Raw genomic sequence first — 17,553 nt, 5'->3', positions numbered from 1 at the left:
TTGAAATTTTAAAAACGGCGGCGCTGCATAATCAGGAGCCATTCTAATTTTGCCAGCAGGCGGGGATGTGTGAACAGGATTTGGCGGCAGATTATCAAAGACAGAAGTGGACGCAAAGGAAGACTGGCATTTATGCAGAGGTTGCTCATGACTGACTTGGTGCCCCACAGCGTTTTACGTAAATGAAGTACTTTGGATGTGTAGCCCCAAGGAACGGAGTGGCTAACCCTCAAGAGTATTGAAAGTCAGAGAGATCTAGGTGTACAGGTCCACAGGTCACTGAAAGGGGCAACACAGGTGGAGAAGGTAGTCAAGAAGGCATACGACATGCTTGCCTTCATTGGCCGGGGCATTGAGTATAAGAATTGGCAAGTCATGTTGCAGCTGTATAGAACCTTAGTTAGGCCACACTTGGAGCATAGGGTTCAATTCTGGTCGCCACACTACCAGAAGGATGTGGAGGCTTTAGAGAGGGTGCAGAAGAGATTTACCAGGATGTTGCCTGGTATGGAGGGCATTAGCTATGAGGAACGGTTGAATAAACTTGGTTTGTTCTCACTGGAACGAGGGAGGTTGAGGGGCGACCTGATAGAGGTCCACAAAATTATTGAGGGGCATAGACAGAGTGGATAGTCAGAGGCTTTTCCGTGGGGTAGAGGGGTCAATTACTAGGGGGCATAGGTTTAAGGAGCGAGGGGCAAGGTTTAGAGTTGATGTACGAGGCAAGGTTTTTACACAGAGGGTAGTGGGTGCCTGGAACTCGCTGCTGGAGGAGGTGGTGGAAGCAGGGACGATAGTGACATTTAAGGGGCTTCTTGACAAATACATGAATAGGATGGGAATAGAGGGATACGGACCCAGGAAGTGTAGAAGATTGTAGTTTAGTCGGCCAGCATGGTCGGCACGGGTTTGGAGGGCTGAAGGGCCTGTTCCAGTGCTGTACTTTTCTTTGTTCTTTGGTCGTCTCTGCGCGAATTATCAGGTCCATTCTCTCTCCCTGGTCTTTGAGGGGAAGATGAGTGGACTTGCAGCTGGCATTATGGCATCTTACCTTGCGCTTCCAACTCTGGGTTCAAACCTGCAAACATGTTGAGTATCAAGCTGCAGTTCCTTCTAAACTTTGCCAACTTGAGAGTGATTCCTGGTAAGGCACCTACAGGAATATAAATGGAGCTGTATCTATAGATTTCCCTATCTTCATTTCAGACTGATAGTGGCTGGCACCAGGCTTGAAGAGGCCAGAGCTAATCTCTCCCTCCCACCCACCTCCACCCCCTCCGTGTTTTGAAGTACCTTGCGGAACAAGGAAATAAATAAAATCAGCAGCAATCAAGGGTGAAAAACAGCTAATTTATTGCCTTATATCAATAAAATATTGCCTCACCAGTAGCACCTCAGCATAATAATTTGGGACTTTGACCCTGACTGTACAGAACGTCAGAGATTTGGGTTGTTCTCGCTCTCTCGCTGTGAGGTTGTAGCAGTCATGGCCATTCTCGTCTCCCTGTTAGTCCTCCTGTTCGCCAGCCTGGGTGAGTTATGGCTAAGGGTGTGTTTTCAATCGGAATGAGAAGTGTCACAGATGCAAACTCGAATGTCGAGATTCAGGCCTTATCATCGAATCCCTGTAAGTGCGAAGGAGGTCATTCGGCCCATCGAGTCTGCACCGACCGTCTACCTAAACCCCCCCCCCCCGCCCTTTCCCTGCAATCCCCTCTAACCTGCACGTTTTAGGACTGGGCGGAGGAGAAAGTGCAAACTCCACACAGGCTGGAATCGAGCCCGAGTCCCTGACACTGTGAGGCACTGTGCTGCCCAACTCTGGGCTTGTTTACTCTGAGCTTAAAGCTGAATATTCCACACGTGGAAACGATACAACTGATAATTCTCTTCTGTTTACTCTTTTACAGAATTGACCTCAACTCTTATTGCGCATGAAAACATCATTGACAGCGCTCCCGGGACTGCTGTGTATTTCCTGGTGGAGCACACGGGCTCAGGAATTTCTTCGATTATTTGGAAATTCAATACCAGCACTGTAATCGTGGAAGCGCTGGGAGGAAGCACAATATACTACGGGGCATATAAAGACAGAGCAAAACTTTTCACCAACAATGCGACTTTACGGCTTGATCGTGTGACGCATGAGGACTCAGGGGTGTACGAAGTACAAGTGACCGACGACAACGGGTCTGCATCATCAGCTAAAATTACACTCCAAATATACAGTAAGTGCAGAAATCATTCAGCAAGTACACAGCGTGGATTAGTATTCTAGACGCCCAGCCCTGTCCTGGGGATATGACGCCATCACAGACTTTGGCGGCATTTTTAATCCAATGTATTATTGAATCCGGAATTAAGAACAGACGAACTAGGAGCAGGAGTAGGCCATCTGGCCCCTCGAGCCTGCTCCACTATTCAATGAGATCATGGCTGATCTTTCGTGGACTCAGCTCCACTTTCCGGCCCGAACACCATAACCCTTAATCCCTTTATTCTTCAAAAAACTATCTATCTTTATCTTAAAACATTTAATGAAGGAGCCTCTACTGCTTCACTGGGCAAGGAATTCCATAGATTCACAACCCTTTGGGTGAAGAAGTTCCTCCTATACTCAGTCCTAAATCTACTTCCCCTTATTTTGAGACTATGCCCCCTAGTTCTGCTTTCACCCGCCAGTGGAAACAACCTGCCCGCATCTATCCTATCTATTCCCTTCATAATCTTATATGTTTCTATAAGATCCCCCCTCATCCTTCTATATTCCAATGAGTACAGTCCCAGTCTATTCAACCTCTCCTCGTAATCCAACCCCTTCAGCTCTGGGATTAACCTAGTAAATCTCCTCTGCACACCCTCCAGTGCCAGTACATCCTTTCTCAAGTAAGGAGAGCAAACTGAACACAATACTCCAGGTGTGGCCTCACTAACACCTTATACAATTGCAGCAGAACCTCCCTTGTCTTAAACTCCATCCATCTAGCAATGAGGGACAACATTCCATTTGCCTTCTTAATCACCTGTTGCACCTGTAAACCAACTTTTTGCGACTCATGCACTAGCACACCCAGGTCTCTCTGCACAGCAGGATGTTTTAATATTTTATCATTTAAATAATAATCCCTTTTGCTGTTATTCCTACCAAAATGGATAACCTCACATTTGTCAACATTGTATTCCATCTGCCAGACCCTAGCCCATTCACTTAGCCTATCCAAATCCCTCTGCAGACTTCCAGTATCCTCTGCACTTTTTGCTTTACCACTTATCTTAGTGTCGTCTGCAAACTTGGACACATTGCCCTTGGTCCCCAACTCCAAATCATCTATGTAAATTGTGAACAGTTGTGGGCCCAACACTGATCCCTGAGGGACACCACTAGCTACTGATTGCCAACCAGAGAAACACCCATTAATCCCCACTCTTTGCTTTCTATTAATTAACCAATCCTCTATCCATGCTACTACTTTCCCCTTCATGCCATGCATCTTTATCTTATGCAGCAACCTTTTGTGTGGCACCTTGTCAAAGGCTTTCTGGAAATCCAGATATACCACATCCATTGGCTCCCCGTTATCTACCGCACTGTAAATGTCCTCAAAAAATTCCACTAAATTAGTTAGGCACGACCTGCCCTTTATGAACCCATGCTGCGTCTGCCCAATGGGACAATTTCCATCCAGGTGCCTCGCTATTTCTTCCTTGATGATAGATTCCAGCATCTTCCCTACTACCGAAGTTAAGCTGTACAAGGCACTTTTCCTCCCAACTTTTCTATACAGCTAAGAAACTTGGACGGCATACAGATGCTACCTCAAAGCCATGGAGAGGTACCATCGAATTGAAGGCTAGGTTCACAAATGTTGGCTGTGAAATTAACATCCATTGCCCAAAATCCCTTTAGAGATGGATATCTGCCGCCCTGACTGATGTGCGACTCCAGGCCGAGAGATGCTGTTGAACCTTAAAACCCTGACCTAGAAAGTCACTTAGTTGTAACAAACTGCTCGATGTCACCAAGACTTATGCAGTTCAACAGGTGGTTCCCACTCACTCAGGGGCAATTATGGCATGCCAGCTACTCCCACTACGTATTAGGAGCAGAGATAGGCCACTTGGCCCCTCGATCCTGGTCCACTATTCAATCCTTCTTCGGCGATCACCCGCACACATCACGATTATCCACCTACGAAACTCTATATTACTGATCATGGGTTCTGTGGGTTGATGCATGGCTGTTGAGCCCAATCTTAGAGCCTCATCCTCGGCCACACACTTGGCTGGTGTTTCTGGGAGGTGAGATGGGTCCTTGCACTCTAGTTCATTGGTGTTCCATTTTAAGGCTCCGTTCCGGTCTCCTCTTGCTGTCCGCTGACCTCAAAGAATTGTGTCCCTTCAATCAAGCGGTTCCTCCAAGTAAGTCTCTTCTGAACAATGGTCCTGCAAGAGTTGACGTCGATGTTGCGTAAGCCTTCAACATAGCTTTTACGTTTGTTGATTTGTTCTGATTTTGTTCGGAAGCCCTCCGTGAGCTGGAAAAAGAATATTTCCTTTGTCAGATGGGGCTTCGACATCCTAACCACAGGTCCAGCCCACCGGAGTTGGTTTTGGATGATAATGGCCTCAATGCTGGTGCTCTTGACTTCTTCAATGACAGTGATGTTAGTATGCCTGTACACCCAGTTAATGCCGAGAATCCATCTCAGACAGGGTTGATGGTACCTCTCCATGGCTTTCAGGTAGCATCTGTATGCCGTCCAAGTTTCTGAGCTGTATAGAAAAGTTGGGAGGAAAAGTGCCTTGTACAGGCAGATCTTCGTGTCAGCACGGATGTCACAGTTGTGAGAGACTCTCATCCTTTGACTTCCAAGGGAGGTGGTAGCCGATTTGATATGGTGTTGGATCTCTGCCTTGATGTTAGCCTTAGAGGAGAGTTTGCTACCCAGATATGGGAAATGTTCCACGTTTGGGAAGGTTTCTCCATTGATCTTGATGGAGGGAGAGACCGGATCTTACCATGGGGTGCACTGATAAAGGATTTGGGTCTTCCTGATGTTGAGGCTGAGACAGATTCTTGGGAATGCTTCCGCGAAGATGGCAAGCATGGCATGGAGAATGTCTTCTGAGAGAGTGCATATGGCGAAATCATCTACATACTGAAACTCTGTGAGCAATGTCAGTGGTGTTTTCTTGGATTTCATCAGTTGAGGTTGAAAACTTTTCTGTCCATCCTGCAGACTATCTGCACTCCTCTGGGAAGCTTGCTCTTGACAATGTGGAGATGGTGGTTATGAAGATGGAGAAAGGTTTGGGGGTGATGACACATCACTGCTTGACTCCAGTCTTTGCCTTGTAGATGTCAGTCTTATTTCCATCAGCAATGAATGCTGCCAAAATCATGTTGGGAGGAGTCAGAGTATGTTGATGAATTTCTCCAGACAGTTGGCCTTTGACAGGGTGATCCATACCACATTCCGATTCAGTTAGTCGAAAGTGTTGGTCAGATAGATGAGGGCCATGGAATGGTTGAGTTGCTCCTGGCATTTCTATTGACGTTGTTGAGCAGTGACAATTATTTCTGCAGTTCCATGGTTTGGTCAGAAGACTGAAAAAGGCAGCTAGTGACCACTCGTTCGACGATTTTCCTCATGATGGGGAATATGGAGATTCTGCAGTAGTTCCAACTGTCCATTTGTGTTCTTTCTTGAAGGTGGTGGTGATTATGGCATTATTGAGGTAGGCAGGAATTTCTTCTCTACACCAGATTTTCAGCAACAGCTGATGGAGATGACAAATGACCTTCCCTCCTCCAAGTTTTAAAATTTCCATTGGAATCCCATCCACTCCTGTGGCTTTTCCATTCTTCATGTGGTTAATGGCAGCTTGAAAATGAAAAATAAAAATCGCTTATTGTCACAAGTAGGCTTCAAATGAAGTTACTGTGAAAAGCCCCTAGTCGCCACATTCCGGCGCCTGTTCGGGGAGACTGTCAACTTCATCCATGCTTTGTGGGAGTCCAAGATCATCATTAGACCATAAGACCATAAGACCATAAGACATAGGAGCAGAATTCGGCCACTTGGCCCATCGAGTCTGCTCCGCCATTCAATCATGGCTGATATTTTCTCATCCCCATTCTCCTGCCTTCTCCCCATAATCCCTGATCCCCTTATTAATCAAGAACCTATCTATCTCTGCCTTAAAGACACTCAGTGAATTTGCCTCCACAGCCTTCTGCGGCAAAGAGTTCCACAGATTCACCACCCTCTGGCTGAAAAGATTCCTCCTCATCTCTGTTTTAAAGGATCAGCCCTTTATTCTGAATGGTGTCCTCTGGTTCTAGTTTTTCCCTATAAATGGAAACATCCTCTCCACGTCCACTCTATCCAGGTCTCACAGTATTGTGAATGTTTCAATAAGATCCCCTCTCATCCTTCTAAATTCCAACGAGTACAGACCCAGAGTCCTCAAACGTTCCTCATACGACAAGTTCTTCATTCCAGGGATCATTCTTGTGAACCTCCTCTGGACCCTTTCCAAGGCTAGCACATCCTTCCTTAGATATGGGGCCCAAAACTGCTCACAATACTCCAAATGGGGTCTGACCAGAGCCTTATACAGCCTCAGAAGTACATCCCTGGTCTTGTATTCTAGCCCTCTTGACATGAATGCTCACATTGCGTTTGCCTTCTTAACTGCCGACTGAACCTGCACATTAACCTTAAGAGAATCGTGAACAAGGACTCCCAAGTCCCTTTGTGCTTCTGCTTTCCGAAGCATTTCTCCATTTAGAAAATAGTCTACGCTTAGATTCCTCCTTCCAAAGTGCATAACCTCACACTTTTCCACATTGTATTTCATTTGCCACTTCATTGCCCACTCTCCTAGCCTGTCCAAGTCCTTCTGCAGCCCCCTTGCCTGCTCAATACTACCTGTCACTCTACAGATCTTTCTATCATCTGCAAACTTAGCAACAGTGTCTTCAGTACCATCTTCCAGATCATTAATGTATATTGTAAAAAGTTGTGGTCCCAGCACAGACCCCTGAGGCACACCACTAGTCACCGGCTGCCATCCTGAGAAAGACTCCTTTATCCAATCCTCTATCCATGCCAGGATCTTGCCCTTAACGCTGTTGCTAACTTTTGGTTGGCTCTTAGTAAATGTTGCTCATTGTATCTTTACTTAATTTGCTCTGTTTTATAACCTTTGCTCTAGAGTCGCCAGGTATCTTTATGATACCACCACGAGGTTCAAGTTCAAGTGCTGATCAATAACTCAATACACCAGTTAGTACGTTTCAAATCAAAACACATTTATTACACACAGTCAATCTCTACTCATGTATAAAACTCTACTTACTAGACTATCTCGAACACTATAGGCCTATACTTAGCTTTGGAACTGGCCCATCAGGTCAGGGGAACAAATGGCCTTTCGTTCGATTCTGAGTCTGCAGGCTTCAAAGCTGGTATAGACTGGTAGCTAGGAGCGCCTATCTCGTAGCGTGCGTTGACTGGAGACTTACTTGGTTGGTGCAGCTACTAGGCAGGTCACGGTCAAGGGTTGTTTCGAGCTTCTGGGAGACCTTGCCAAGAAGGACGAATTGAACTTGGGGACTCTATTTTATAGTCCACAGGGGCTTCGCGCCATTTGAGGCGGACCCCGTACCTGTTTCCAAGTGATTGGACTAAGTTCTGATCACTTGGATCGATTTCTCCAATACTGGAGCTGTTCCCTGATCGCTGGGTGGTCCCTGAGTGTCTGTTGGCCTTCCTTTATCTTGGCTCCTGCTGGCGACAAGGAGACTGGCTTGGCCTTTTTTACCTCAACTGTTTCCAATTGTTCCCGGGGATCGCTCATTAATATGTAGATGGTTGTTAGTTTCAGTGCTGTCTGGGTTCCTGCAAGTTCTGATTACAGGAAACTTTGCACCTGCTTGTTTTTCCTGTGTTGGCTGAATTTCCCTGCATTCTTAGCAGATCTCCATTTTAAAGTCGGGAAGTGGCCAACCCAGGTGGCTACAACACCATGGTCTTTTAACTTATTTAACAGTCTCCTATGCGGCACCTTGTCAAAGGCCTTCTGGAAATCTAAATAAATCTCGTCCACTGATTCTCCTTTGTCTAACTTGTTTGTTACCTCCTCAAAGAACTCTAACAGATTTGTCAGACATGACCTTCCCTTGACGAAGCAGTGCTGACTCAGTCCTATTTTACCATGCACTTCCAAGTGCTTCACAATCTCATCTTTAATAACAGACTCTAAAATCTTACCAATGACCGAAGTCAGGCTAACCGGCCGATAATTTCCCGTCTTCTGCCTCTCTCCCTTCTTAAACAGTGGTGTTACATTAGCCACCTTCCGGTCCTCTGGGACCCTTCCTGCATCCAGTGATTCCTGAAAGATCATCAGCAATGCCTCCACAATTTCCTCAGCTATCTCTTTTAGGACCCTGGGGTGTAGTCCATCCGGTCCAGGTGACTTATCCACCTTCAGACCTTTCAGTTTCCCCAGAAACTTCTCCTTAGTAATGGTCACTGGACTCACCTCTGCCCCCTGATTCTCCTGGAGCTCTGGCATCCCACTGGTGACTTCCACTGTGACGATTGATGCAAAGTAACTATTCAGTTCATTTGCCATTTCTTTGTTTCCTATTATTACTTATCCAGCCACATTTTCTAGTGATCCAATGTCTATTTTTGCCTCTCTCTTACCTTTTATATATTGAAAAAATCTCTTCCTTTATATTACTAGCTAGCTTGCACTCGTACTTCATCTCTCCCCGCCCCCCCACTATTGCTTTTTTAGTTGTCCTCTGCTCGTGTATGCTTTTTCCCTAGCCTTTATGCTGTCCTTGACATCCCTCGTCAGCCATGGATGCCTTGTCCTCCCCTTAGCATGTTTCCTCCTCCTTGGGATGAATTTCTGTTGTGCCTTCCTAATAACTCCCCAAAAATCCTGCCATTGCTGTTCCACTATCTTCCCTGCTAGGCTCCTTCTCCAATCAACTCTGGCCAGCTCTTCCTTCATGTCTTTGTAGTTACCCTTATTTAATTGTAAAACCGTTCCATCTGATTGCAGCTTCTCCATCTCAAACTGCAGGGTAAATTCTATCACACTGTGGTCACTGCTCCCTAAGGGTTCCTTCACCTTAAGTTCCCTAAACAAGTCTGCCTCATTACACATCACCAGATCCAGAATTGCCTGTTCCCTCGAAGGCTCTGTCACAAGCTGCTCCAAAAAAACATCTCTTAGACGTTCCACAAATTTCATTTCTTGGGATCCACTACCAACCTGATTTTCCCAGTCCACCTGCATATTGAAGTCCCCCATGATTATTGTAATACTGGGCGGGATTCTCCGACCCCCCGCCGGGTCGGAGAATTGCCGGGGGTCGGCGTGAACCCTGCTCCCGCCAGCCTCCCAATTCTCCGACCCCCCAAATGTCGGCGAGGCGTGAATCGCGCCGCCCGCCTCAGAGAATGGTGGGGACCGGCACGACGCTATGGACCCTGGGGCTTCCCGAATTCACCCGGCCGGATGGGCAGAAATCCCGCCGACGTGACCACAGGTCACGCCGGCGTAAATTAAACAACCATATATAATGGCGTCAACCAGTGCTGATGGTTGATGCCATACAGCGCGGAGGTAGGTCACAGCGTGGGGTGGCCGCAGGAGAAGTGATGGTGTGGCCGCACTCTGTGTGTGTGGGGGACGGGTGTGTGTTGGGGGGGATGGGGGTTGGGGGGGTGGCGGGTTGTGGGGTGGGTGAGAGGGAAGGGTGAGGGGTTGGGGTGGAGGGAGGGTGATGACGAGTGCCAGGGAGGGGGTGGGAGAGGGCGAGTGCTGGGGTGAGGGTGAGTGCCGGGATGAGGGCGAGTGCCGGGGAAGGGGGAGGGTGAGTGCCGGGGAAGGGGGAGGGGGCGAGTGCCAGGGAGGGGGGAGAGGGCGAGTGCCGGGGTGAGGGCGAGTGCCGGGGCAGGGCGAGAGGGAGAGTGCTGGGGTGGGGGGAGAGGGCCGCGGAGGGGGGAGACCGCCGGGGAGGGGGGAGAGGGTGAGTGCCGGGGAGAGGGCCGGGATGGGGGCGAGAGGGCGAGTGCCGGGGAGGGGGGAGAGGGCCGGGGAGGGGGGAGAGGGCGATTGCCGGGGAGGGGGAGCAGGCTGGGGAGGGGGGAGAGGACGAGTGCCGGGGAGGGGGGAGAGGGCCAGGGAGGGGGGAGAGGGCGATTGCCGGGGAGGGGGAGCAGGCTGGGGAGGGGGGAGAGGGCGAGTGCCGGGGAGGGGGGGAGAGGGCCAGGGAGGGGGTAGAGGGTGAGTGCCGGGGAGGGGGAGAGGGCGAGTGCCGGGGAGGGGCGGAGAGGGCGAGTGCCGGAGAGTTGGAGCGAGGGCGAGTGCGGGGGAGGGGGTAGAGGGCGAGTGCCGAGGTGAGGGCGAGTGCCGGGGAGGGGGGGGAGGGCGAGTGCCGGGGTGGGGGAGAGGGCGAGTGTGGGGGAGGGGGGAGAGGGCGAGTGCCGGGGAGGGGGGAAAGGGCGAGTGCCGAGGTGAGGGCGAATGCCGGGAAGGGGGGGTGGGAGGGCAAGTGCCGGGGTGAGGGAGGGGGGAGAGGGTGAGTGCCGGGGGTGACGGTGAATGCCGGGGTGAGGGCGAGTGGTGGGGAGGGGGGAGGGGGCGAGTACCAGGGAGGGGGGAAAGGACGAGTGCCGGGGTTAGGGGGTGAGGGGGAGTGCTGGGGCGGGGCGAGAGGGCGAGTGCTGGGGAGGGGGGAGAGGGCTGGGGAGGGAGAGAGGGAAAGTGCCAGGGAGGGGGGAGAGGGCCGGGGAGAGGGCGAATGCCGGGGAGGGGGGAAGAGGGTGAGTGCCGGGGAGGGGGGGAGAGGGTGAATGCCGTGGAGGGGGAGAGTGTCTGGGAGATGGGAGAGGGCGAGTGCCGGGGAGGGGGAAGATGGCCGGGGAGGGGGCGAGAGGGCGAGTACCGGGGAGGGAGAGCGGGCCGGGGAGGGGGAGAGGGCGAGTGCCGGGGAGGAGAGAGAGGGCGAGCGCGGGGGGTGGGGGGGGGGGGGGGGGGTGGGGGGGGGGGGGTTGGAAGGGCGAGTGCCGAGGTTAGGGCGAGTGCCGTGGAGGGGGGAGAGGGCGAGTGCCGGGGTGAGGGAGGGGGGAGAAGGCGAGTGCCAGGGTGGGAGGGGAGGGCGAGTTCCGGGGTGAGGGGGAGTGCCGGGGAGGGAGGAGGGGCGAGTGCCAGGGATGGGGGAGAGGGCTAGTGCCGGGGTGATTTGGTGAGGGCGAATGACGGAGAGGGGGCGAGAGGGCGAGTGCCGGGGAGGGGGGGGTTGGGGGAGTGCCGGGGTGATGGAGGGGGGGGGGAGTGGGCGAGTGCCGTGGAGGGGGGAGAGGGCGAGTGCCGGGGTGAGGGAGGGGGGAGAAGGCGAGTGCCAGGGTGGGGGGGAGGGCGAGTGCCGGGGTGAGGGAGGGGGGAGAAGGCGAGTGCCAAGGTGGGGGGGGGAGGGCGAGTGCCGGGGTGAGTGGGAGTGCCGGGGAGGGAGGAGGGGCGAGTGCCAGGGATGGGGAAGAGGGCTAGTGCCGGGGTGATTTGGTGAGGGCGAATGACGGAGAGGGGGCGATAGGGCGAGTGCCGGGGAGGGGGGACAGGGCCGGGGAGGGGGGTGAGGGCGAGTGCCAGGGTGAGGGCGAGTGCCGGGGTGGGGGAGGGGGAGGGCAAGTGCCGGGGTGAGGGCGAGTGCCGGGGTGAGGACGAGTGCCAGGGAGGGGGGACGAGGGCAAGGGAGGTCGTCTGCCTGGCCAGGTGCTAGCTTCCAACAGTCGCTCCCATGCAGCCCATGCCACCTGGCTGGGGGGAGAGGGGTAAGGGCAATGATGACATGTTGTCGTCCCCCCCCACCCCCCCCCCCCTGCCCCCCAGCAGGCTGTCATGTTTTCTGATCAGCCAGCGATGTTGGCCGCCGTGGCGGCAGCCGCTATTCTCCATGTTGCCCTGGGGGGGGGAGGAGGAGGAGCGTGCCAAATAGGCGGCGCAGGCTGCCGCAGAGGAGCAGGCTGGAGGGACACCCGCTCGACAGGACGAGGAGGAGGAGGAGCAGGGGGAGTACGAAGAGGAGGAGGAGCAGGAAGAGGAGGGGGAGCACGACGAGGAGGAGGAGCACGAGGAGGAGGAGGAGCACGACAAGAGGGAGGAGGAGGCCGTGGCGCCACGGAGACACCCAAGGAGGCCCGTGTGTACCGGCCACACTCGTCGTACCAGGACCTCAAGGACCTGGCGTGCAGGAGGAGACTCCGGATGAGCCGGGAAACCGTGGCACACATCTGCCACCTGCTGGCACACCTGGCACCGCGTGGCACTGGGGGTCACATCCTCTCCCCGTGTCCGTCACGGTTATGGTGGCCCTGAACTTTTATGCCACGGGGTCATTCCAGGCGCCGAGTGGGGACCTGTCCGGCATCTCGCAGACATCGGTGCATCGGTGCATCCGGGCAGTGACTGACGCCTTATATGCCATTGTGGACCGTTACATCCGCTTCCCTGTGGACCGGGTCAGCCAGGATGCCCAGGCCGTGGGCTTCTCTGCCGTGACTGGTTTTCCCATGGTCCAGGGCGCGATCGATGGGATGCACGTCGCCGTGCGGCCACCTGCAGATAACAGGGCCGTATTCACCAATAGGAAGGGGACCTATTCCATGAACATCCAGGTGGTCTGTGACCACCGCATGATGATCTTGCACATCTGCGTCCGATACCCGGGCAATGTACATGACTCATAGGTTTTGTCGCGGTCTTACATCCCCGGCATGTTCGAGGGACGCCACCCCTGGGTTTACCCGTTGCGGTCGTGGCTGATGACGCCTATACGGAGGCCACAGAGTGACGCAGAGAACAGCTACAATGATGTCCATGCAGCGACAAGGGGTGAGAGGGCAGCCATGTCCTGGGCCACAGACGCCGCCTTCATGGAACGCCCCAGGCCTCGCATCCTGCTCCCCATGTCTGACACTGTCGCACCCATTGCCTCCACCGCGGATGCCACCCGTGCAGTTTCGGCCTGGGCGGCACACATGACCGGCACCACTCCCAGCTCCTGGACGCGGGTGCACTCCTCCACCTGCGTCTGCAGCCGCCGCAAGCCGGCCGTCACCCTCTTCCTTCGTCACAGGTTCAGTGGTTGCATCGGGTCTATGGATGGGTGTGGTAACTCCAGGAACCCGGGATCCATCTGGGCGGAAGCTGTTTGCTTGCACAAGGATGCCCTCCGACCTCCCGGCCCCTCTGCTGCTCCTACTTCCACCTGCTGTACCGGGACGGCTGTGTTGTGCGCACCAGTGAGTGTACCAGACGCCTCATCACTAAAGCCTCTCTGTGATGGTGGAGGGTGTTGGAGACAGCAGTGGCGTTGTGTCATGTGCATCGTCCAACTCAGAGTCCATGGTCCCCTGGGGTGGCGGTTCGTCTTCATCCGTCCACTGTGTGTCAGTGTCCTGTATTTCGGTGTCATGTCTGTCGGTGTCCCGGGTAGGGGTGTCCCGGGTAGGGGTGTCCTGGGTAGTGATGTCCTGGGTAGGGCTGTCCTGGGTAGTGGTATCCTGGGTAGGGCTGTCGTGGGTAGGGGTGTCCTGGGTAGGGCTGTCCTGGGTAGTGGTATCCTGGGTAGGGCTGTCGTGGGTAGGGGTGTCCTGGGTAGGGCTGTCGTGGGTAGGGGTGTCCTGGGTAGGGGTGTCCTGGGTAAGGGTGTCCTGGGTAGGGGACTCCTGGGTAGGGGTGTCCTGGGTAAGGGTGTCCTGGGTAGTGGTGTCCTGGGTAGGGGACTCCTGGGTAGGGGTGTCCTGGGTAGGGGTGTCCTGGGTAGGGGTGTCCTGGGTAGTGGTGCCCTGGGTAGTGGTGTCCTGGGTAGGGCTGTCCTGGGTAGGGGTGTCCTGGGTAGGGGTGTCCTGGGTAGGAGTGTCCTGGGTAGGGGTGTCCTGGGTAGGGTTCTCCTGGGTAGGGGTGCCCTGGGTAGTGGTGTCCTGGGTAGGGGTGTCCTGGGTAGGAGTGTCCTGGGTAGGGGTGTCCTGGGTAGGGTTCTCCTGGGTAGGGGTGTCCTGGGTAGGGGTGTCCTGGGTAGGGGTGTCCTGGGTAGGGGTGTCCTGGGTAGGGGTGTCCTGGGTAGGGGTGTCCTGGGTAGGGGTGTCCTGGGTAGGAGTGTCCTGTGTAGGAGTGTCCTGGGTAGGGGTGTCCTGGGTAGGGGTGTCCTGGGTAGGGGTCTCCTGGGTAGGGGGGTCCTGGGTAGGGCTGTCCTGGGTAGGGGGGTCCTGGGTAGGGCTGTCCTGGGTAGGGGTGTCCTGGGTAGGGGTCTCCTGGGTAGGGGGGTCCTGGGTAGGGCTGTCCTGGGTAGAGGTGTCCTGGGTAGGGGGGGTCCTGCGTAGGGCTGTCCTGGGTAGGGGTCTCCTGGGTAGGGGGGTCCTGGGTAGGGGTGTCCTGGGTAGGGGTGTCCTGGGTAGGGGTGTCCTGGGTAAGGGTGTCCTGGGTAGGGGTATCCTGGGTAGGGGACTCCTGGGTAGGGGTGTCCTGGGTAGGGGACTCCTGGGTAGGGCTGTCCTGGGTAGGGGTGTCCTGGGTAGGGGTGTCCTGGGTAAGGGTGTCCTGGGTAGGGGTGTCCTGGGTAGGGGACTCCTGGGTAGGGCTGTCCTGGGTAGGGGTGTCCTGGGTAGGGGACTCCTGGGTAGGGGTGTCCTGGGTAGTGGTGTCCTGGGTAGGGGACTCCTGGGTAGGGGTGCCCTGGGTAGTGCTGTCCTGGGTAGGGTTCTCCTGGGTAGGGGTGCCCTGGGTAGTGGTGTCCTGGGTAGGGGTGTCCTGGGTAGGGGTGTCCTGGGTAGTGGTGTCCTGGGTAGGGCTGTCCTGGGTAGGGGTGTCCTGGGTAGGGGTGTCCTGGGTAGGGGTGTCCTGGGTGGTGGTATCCTGGGTAGGGCTGTCGTGGGTAGGGGTGTCCTGGGTAAGGGTGTCCTGGGTAGGGGACTCCTGGGTAGGGGTGTCCTGGGTAAGGGTGTCCTGGGTAGTGGTGTCCTGGGTAGGGGACTCCTGGGTAGGGGTGTCCTGGGTAGGGGTGTCCTGGGTAGGGGTGTCCTGGGTAGTGGTGCCCTGGGTAGTGGTGTCCTGGGTAGGGCTGTCCTGGGTAGGGGTGTCCTGGGTAGGGGTGTCCTGGGTAGGAGTGTCCTGGGTAGGGGTGTCCTGGGTAGGGTTCTCCTGGGTAGGGGTGCCCTGGGTAGTGGTGTCCTGGGTAGGGGTGTCCTGGGTAGGAGTGTCCTGGGTAGGGGTGTCCTGGGTAGGGTTCTCCTGGGTAGGGGTGTCCTGGGTAGGGGTGTCCTGGGTAGGGGTGTCCTGGGTAGGGGTGTCCTGGGTAGGGGTGTCCTGGGTAGGGGTGTCCTGGGTAGGGGTGTCCTGGGTAGGAGTGTCCTGGGTAGGAGTGTCCTGGGTAGGGGTGTCCTGGGTAGGGGTGTCCTGGGTAGGGGTCTCCTGGGTAGGGGGGTCCTGGGTAGGGCTGTCCTGGGTAGGGGGGTCCTGGGTAGGCCTGTCCTGGGTAGGGGTGTCCTGGGTAGGGGTCTCCTGGGTAGGGGGGTCCTGGGTAGGGCTGTCCTGGGTAGAGGTGTCCTGGGTAGGGGGGTCCTGGGTAGGGCTGTCCTGGGTAGGGGTCTCCTGGGTAGGGGGGTCCTGGGTAGGGGTGTCCTGGGTAGGGGTGTCCTGGGTAGGGGTGTCCTGGGTAAGGGTGTCCTGGGTAGGGGTATCCTGGGTAGGGGACTCCTGGGTAGGGCTGTCCTGGGTAGGGGTGTCCTGGGTAGGGGTGTCCTGGGTAGGGGTGTCCTGGGTAGTGGTGTCCTGGGTAGGGCTGTCCTGGGTAGGGGTGTCCTGGGTAGTGGTGTCCTGGGTAGGGGACTCCTGGGTAGGGGTGCCCTGGGTAGTGGTGTCCTGGGTAGGGTTCTCCTGGGTAGGGGTGCCCTGGGTAGTGGTGTCCTGGGTAGGGGTGTCCTGGGTAGGGGTGTCCTGGGTAGTGGTGTCCTGGGTAGGGCTGTCCTGGGTAGGGGTGTCCTGGGTAGGGGTGTCCTGGGTAGGGGTGTCCTGGGTAGTGGTGTCCTGGGTAGGGCTGTCCTGGGTAGGGGTGTCCTGGGTAGGGGTGTCCTGGGTAGAGGTGTCCTGGGTAGGGGTGTCCTGGGTAGGGGTGTCCTGGGTAGGGCTGTCCTGGGTAGGGGTGTCCTGGGTAGGGCTGTCCTGGGAAGTGGTATCCTGGGTAGGGGTGTCCTGGGTAGGGGTGTCCTGGGTAGGGGTGTCCTGGGTAGGGCTATCCTGGGTAGGGGTGTCCTGGGTAGGGCTGTCCTGGGTAGGGGTGTCCTGGGTAGGGGTGTCCTGGGTAGGGGTGTCCTGGGTAGGGCTGTCCTGGGTAGGGGTGTCCTGGGTAGGGGTATCCTGGGTAGGGCTGTCCTGGGTAGGGGTGTCCTGGGTAGGGGTGTCCTGGGTAGGGGTGTCCTGGGTAGGGGTGTCCTGGGAAGTGGTATCCTGGGTAGGGGTGTCCTGGGTAGGGGTGTCCTGGGTAGTGGTGTCCTGGGTAGGGCTATCCTGGGTAGGGCTGTCCTGGGTAGGGGTGTCCTGGGTAGGGCTGTCCTGGGAAGTGGTATCCTGGGTAGGGGTGTCCTGGGTAGGGATGTCCTGGGTAGTGGTATCCTGGGTAGGGCTGTCCTGGCTCGGCTGCGACGGGGGCCTGTGGCTGACCCCTCATCGCTGGGTGTCACATGCCTGCGTCGCCGCACTCGCACGAGACGGGGTCGTCGTCTCCCTGTTGCTCCGGGCCTGTCCCTGTCTCGTGGCCGCCCTGAGGCGTCGTGTGGGCATTGCATGCCGGAGAGACCGGGCATGTCCCTGTCTTGTGGCCGCCATGTGGCGTTGTGTGGGCGTCGCAAGCCGGAGGGGCCGGGCCTGTCCCTGTCTCGTGGGCGTCCTGCGGACGGTCGGCATCCGTGGGGACGGGTGCCTCGACGTTTGCTCCTGCAATACACAATACAGCATGAATGGTTCGACACGCAGGCGGTGATCGGGGGATATGGGGGAGGGGGGATATGGGGGAGGGGGGATATAGGGGAGGGGGGATATGGGGGATATGGGGAGGAGAGATATGGGGAGCGGGATATGGGCGAGGGGGGTTTTGGGGGAGGGGGGATATGAGGGAGGGGGATATGGGGGATGGGGTTATGGGGATATGTGTGAGGGGGTATATGGGGAGGGGGACTATGGGGAGGGGGTATATGAGGGATATGGGGAGGGGGGATATGGGGAGGGGGATATGGGGAGGGGGGATATGGGCGAGGGATGTATGGGGGATATGGGGGTGGGGGGTTATGGGGGAGGAGGGATATAGGGGAATGGGGATGGGCCGTGGATGTCTCACTTGGTGGGGTGCCCCTGACCTCTGCATTGGCAGCCTCCCGGTCCTCGGGTCCACCTCCCAGTTCCAGGCCCTCTCCTCATGACCGATGAGTGGTCTCTCATCAGCTGGGCCCCCTCCGGTCCTCTCACGCT

At 55.8% G+C, this 17,553-nt stretch overlaps 1 protein-coding gene across 3 annotated transcripts in view; it reads left to right on the top strand.

Annotated features, from left to right (window-relative positions):
- The first annotated feature begins 1,384 nt into the window (after positions 1-1,384).
- Positions 1,385-17,553, top strand: part of LOC140386591 (V-set and immunoglobulin domain-containing protein 10-like) — a 96,420-nt gene continuing 80,251 nt past the window's right edge. The window contains exons 1-2 of one of the 3 annotated variants that reach the window (XM_072469052.1): positions 1,385-1,532; positions 1,911-2,228. In XM_072469052.1, the coding sequence (XP_072325153.1) occupies positions 1,487-1,532; positions 1,911-2,228 (364 nt within the window). In that variant the 5' untranslated portion in view covers positions 1,385-1,486. The remainder of the gene's footprint in view (positions 1,533-1,910; positions 2,229-17,553) is intronic. The other 2 variants (XM_072469053.1, XM_072469051.1) reach the window with 2 other exon arrangements.

The sequence above is a fragment of the Scyliorhinus torazame genome, chromosome 12, assembly GCF_047496885.1.
Source record: "Scyliorhinus torazame isolate Kashiwa2021f chromosome 12, sScyTor2.1, whole genome shotgun sequence".
NCBI lineage: Eukaryota > Metazoa > Chordata > Chondrichthyes > Carcharhiniformes > Scyliorhinidae > Scyliorhinus > Scyliorhinus torazame.
Note: the sequence above shows the minus strand (reverse complement) of the source record. Positions and strands in the feature narration are given on the sequence as shown.